This window comes from Branchiostoma belcheri, unplaced genomic scaffold, assembly GCF_001625305.1.
Source record: "Branchiostoma belcheri isolate BF01 breed outbred unplaced genomic scaffold, Haploidv18h27 scaffold15, whole genome shotgun sequence".
Taxonomy (NCBI): domain Eukaryota; kingdom Metazoa; phylum Chordata; class Leptocardii; order Amphioxiformes; family Branchiostomatidae; genus Branchiostoma; species Branchiostoma belcheri.
The window spans coordinates 4,030,971-4,034,780 of record NW_017802935.1 but is presented as its reverse complement, the minus strand read 5'-3'; the positions used below and the strand labels follow the sequence as shown (position 1 = coordinate 4,034,780).

Sequence of the window (3,810 nt, the reverse complement as noted above, 5' to 3'; positions counted from 1 at the left end):
GTTGCCAGCATTTTCACTGCATTGATATATATGATACTGTTGTTTGAACAACAACCTCAAAGATTCTGCAAACTCCAGAAAGATGTACTGTGAAAACTGAATATAGTGTAAAAACTCACCACTCCGATGTGACAGAGTAGAACAGAGCTGAAAGGGTTGATGGCCAGGGCTTTCCTGAAGTGGATCTCAGCCAGACTAAACTTCTCCTGCTTGTAGTAGATCATCCCAACTCCATACCTAAACACACATATTCAAACATTGTTGTATTATTGTCTTATATCATAGTGAAATAGCCAAGTGACAAGTTTTTGCCTTGCATTCAGTAGGTCATGAGTTACATGTAAATCCAGGCTGAGTCATATGAAAGACTTTAAAAATGGTGCATACTGCTTAGCACTTGACTTGGCAGGGTTCTCACCAGGATATTTTCACAGCGTAGGGGTCAGGTATAGAAGGGCAACTTTCTGCAGCGCGAGTTGCGCATCGATATCCCCAAAACATGGGTCTGATATTCTCCCCAAAAAATTTTGTAACTCATATTAACCACTTAAGACACTATTTATTGTTTATTGGGGGACAGATTTTGTTTTTCCTTTGTTATAGCTTCATTCTTAAGTTGTATTTTCCTTTTTTTTAAAAGATTAATGAAGCTTCTGCCCCCAAAAACCACCCCTACGCTGGTCGAAACACAGTGTAGGGGCTAAATCACAGCGTAGGGGGTCAAAATCACAGCGTAGGGGGCCCCTACGCTCAAACAGCCTGGTGAGAACTATGCTTGGGAAAGGGTATGGATTAGCCCACTTCTGAAGTGATTGCACAACTGTGTGGCCCAAGGGCTGTTGAACCCGATATGGGCTCTGCAAGTTCAATGTAAATTTAAAATAGTGGTGGACCGTGGACAATAGAAATGGGTCACACAGTAGAGAATATGGCAAGTATTTAAGTTTAACATGAATGGCTATGTTTCCTTGGTGCTTTATCACAGTAGCTAACCCACCATGTGTAGTGCCTTGGGTATTGTATGACTTCAACTTAAAGTCAACTTTATTTTGCTTATGTTCACTCCCAGGCACACTTAACTTGCAAAGTAGACAGGAAATTCGGGGGGACTTTTCTGGATCCAAAAGCTGGGACGTGTGCCTGATAAACAAAAGTAGGGCTGACATTCTGATGTTGATTATTTTTCTATTGTCCCAAAAATGTCCCAAAGTGTCTTTTTAGTTGTCCCAGCCTAAATTTTAGTGGTCAGTGGTCATTGGACCACCTTTAATGGACCTATACCATTATTACGTCACAGTTTGTTTACCTGTTCTAAAGAACTTTCTAGAACGGTCAGTTAAAGAATAAAGATCATTTCAAAGTTTTCAAAGTAAGGTATGTCTGATTTTTTGCTGCGTCTAGTTGTGTTGACACAGCATTACATGCCGCATGGGTGATTTAGTTGTGACATTAGACGAAAGTAGTACTGTATCAGAAGCCTTATATTAGGCTAACGCTACACAAACACACACCGCGCTACGTAATCCTGTACAATATAAACGTCGATTGACCGGCATTCATTGCGGTAAACAAACTGTGACGTAATAATGGTATAGGTCCATTTCAAGCCCTGAACCCACCATGCGTTGTAGTGCCTGGGGTCGGTGCGGATGGCGTTCCTGAAACACGACATGGCCTTGTCTAGCTCCTCGTTCAGCACGTACTCGTGTCCCAGCAGCGTGTACGCGTACGCGAAGTTGGGCTCCACCTGGATGGCTCGCTGGAAAAACTTGATGGCCGTGTCGTGTTCTCTCTGCAGGGAGAAACAGTTTCCCACAGCACACCAGGACTGAGGGGGGAGGGGGGCAAATAAACAAAACATTAACCACTCTGCTTAACCTTCAGCCTGCTAGGGCAGCCATTTGGCACCAAATTTGTATCAGATATGGAGCTAGACAGCAGGGAGCAGGTTAACGATTCTTGACCTTTTCACTGAACATTGACAATAACAAATGTAAAACTACAACATGCCGTCTTGATCATTAGGATTCGAAATACTTTTTTTCTCAAGTTGGTAACTAGGCAACCTAAACTAAAAGCTAGGTTGCCTATCAATATTTCAGGTTGTCCTCAACAATGGCTGTTTATTTTAGAAGCCAAGCCATTAGCCAGACCACCTGTAAAGGTATCGCTCACATGCTGACCGAGGCAGGACACAGTTTATTTCAGAAGCTGTAAGTTTCAGGCCGGGCAATACGGTGTCTCCAACAAGTCTCCCACAGAAACCATAACGAAAGAGTGTGAGAGTGGGTATTTCCAACCCTGATCAGGCTCTACAAATAAGCATACAGCAAGTCTCTACTACACAACCTGTACTTAGAACCAACACTATAAAAGTTGGTACCTGTGCAGAGTCCCTGTCCATGTCGGAGAGTTCCTGTGCCAGTGAGGACAGTAGAACATCCTTCTGTAGGTGCCACAGGGCTGTGGAGTACAGCTCCATACCCTCCACCCTGTGGGGCTCCAGCTTACGCACCTCCTTAAACGCCTTCTCTGCCTGCAGAACAGATATGTATATCACAAAGTCTTAACAAAAACACACTCATGGTGAATGAGAAAGAAAGAGAGAGAGAGAGAGATAGAGAGAGGAAGGGAAAGTTAGGGGGAAAGAGGGAAGGTGATAGAAAGGTCAAAAACATGGCCAAAATTTCACAAAAACTCCTCACAGCATGGCTTTGAAGAATCCAGGTTTTTCCTCTTAATATTAAATTATCGTTTATTGCACAGTTGTATCCTTGGGCTCATTGCAAGTTATACATACATAAAGCAAGTGAGTACATATGTGAGTCAAACCATAAGTATTATACTTTGTTGCCAGTCATTAAATATTGGTACTAAGGTTCTATATATACATTACTACATAATGTGGGGCTTCATTTCTTCCTTGTTAAGATAGCTAGACTAAGTACACTTCATCCTTACCTTGTGGTACTCTGCCAGTTCGAAGTACGCCCTGCCTATGTGAGACAGCACCCAGCCCGTGTTGTACTGGTGCTGGGGCAGCTGCTGGAACAGCGACACAGCCTTCCGACAGTCGTAGTGGCTTAGTGCTAGGTAGGCGTGGCCTAGGTCCCTCATTAACGTCATAAGGCCCTCTGTAAAAACAATTAAAAACATGTCGATGAAGGTTAGACATCCAGGTAATAAGATACGCCAAAAGGCAGTTACTTAGGCAACTCGATATGATTTTGGAAACGGTCAGATGCTTCCAGTCACTGACGAAAGCTAGTGGATACTAGCTGAAACGTCTGACCATTTCCAAAATCATATCCAGTGTTGCTTTAGTAACTGCCTTTTGGCAATTGAAAACAATTCTGATGTTGTGTTCAACTGTTGCCGTGAAGAAAAGGCCTTACATATAAAATTGTACAACAGAGATGTTTTCTAAAATTGAAACAGGCCTTAAATAGTAGCATTAGGTTATAACATATGATATATAACCTTAGGTTATGTTTTTGGTAGCATTTGTGTGTGTGTATGTCTGTGAGTCTGTGTCTCTGTGTGTATGTGAACACGATAATTCAGGACGGCTTAGATGGATTGTCTTGATATTTGGTAAGTGGGTAGGTCTTGATGAGACCTCGAAATGTTGACATTTTGGGCCTCCTGCCAGCTTACAACTTTCAAAGCCACCTATGACAGAAAAGTATAGTCCATTCTGTCATAGTCTAGCTGATATTTTCCACTTACCTGCAGCAGCCTTCTGTACATTGACAGCCCAGGTGACCTGTAACTGGCTGGGTTTAGACTTCTGTAGTACTGGTGCTCTCT

The 3,810-nt window shown here is 42.7% G+C and overlaps 1 protein-coding gene across 2 annotated transcripts in view; it reads right to left on the bottom strand.

Annotated features, from left to right (window-relative positions):
* LOC109465419 (cell division cycle protein 27 homolog) overlaps nucleotides 1–3,810 on the bottom strand; it is a 15,255-nt gene that overhangs the window by 4,336 nt on the left and 7,109 nt on the right. The window contains exons 15-16 of one of the 2 annotated variants that reach the window (XM_019762679.1): nucleotides 1,620–1,675; nucleotides 32–237 (exon numbers count right to left, since the gene is read on the bottom strand). The exons of the other annotated variant lie outside the window; for it this stretch is intronic. Of the exons in view, the coding sequence (XP_019618238.1) occupies nucleotides 57–237; nucleotides 1,620–1,675 (237 nt within the window). The 3' untranslated portion in view covers nucleotides 32–56. Of the gene's footprint in view, nucleotides 1–31; nucleotides 238–1,619; nucleotides 1,676–3,810 lie in introns of those variants that run through there. 2 annotated transcript variants of the gene reach the window in all.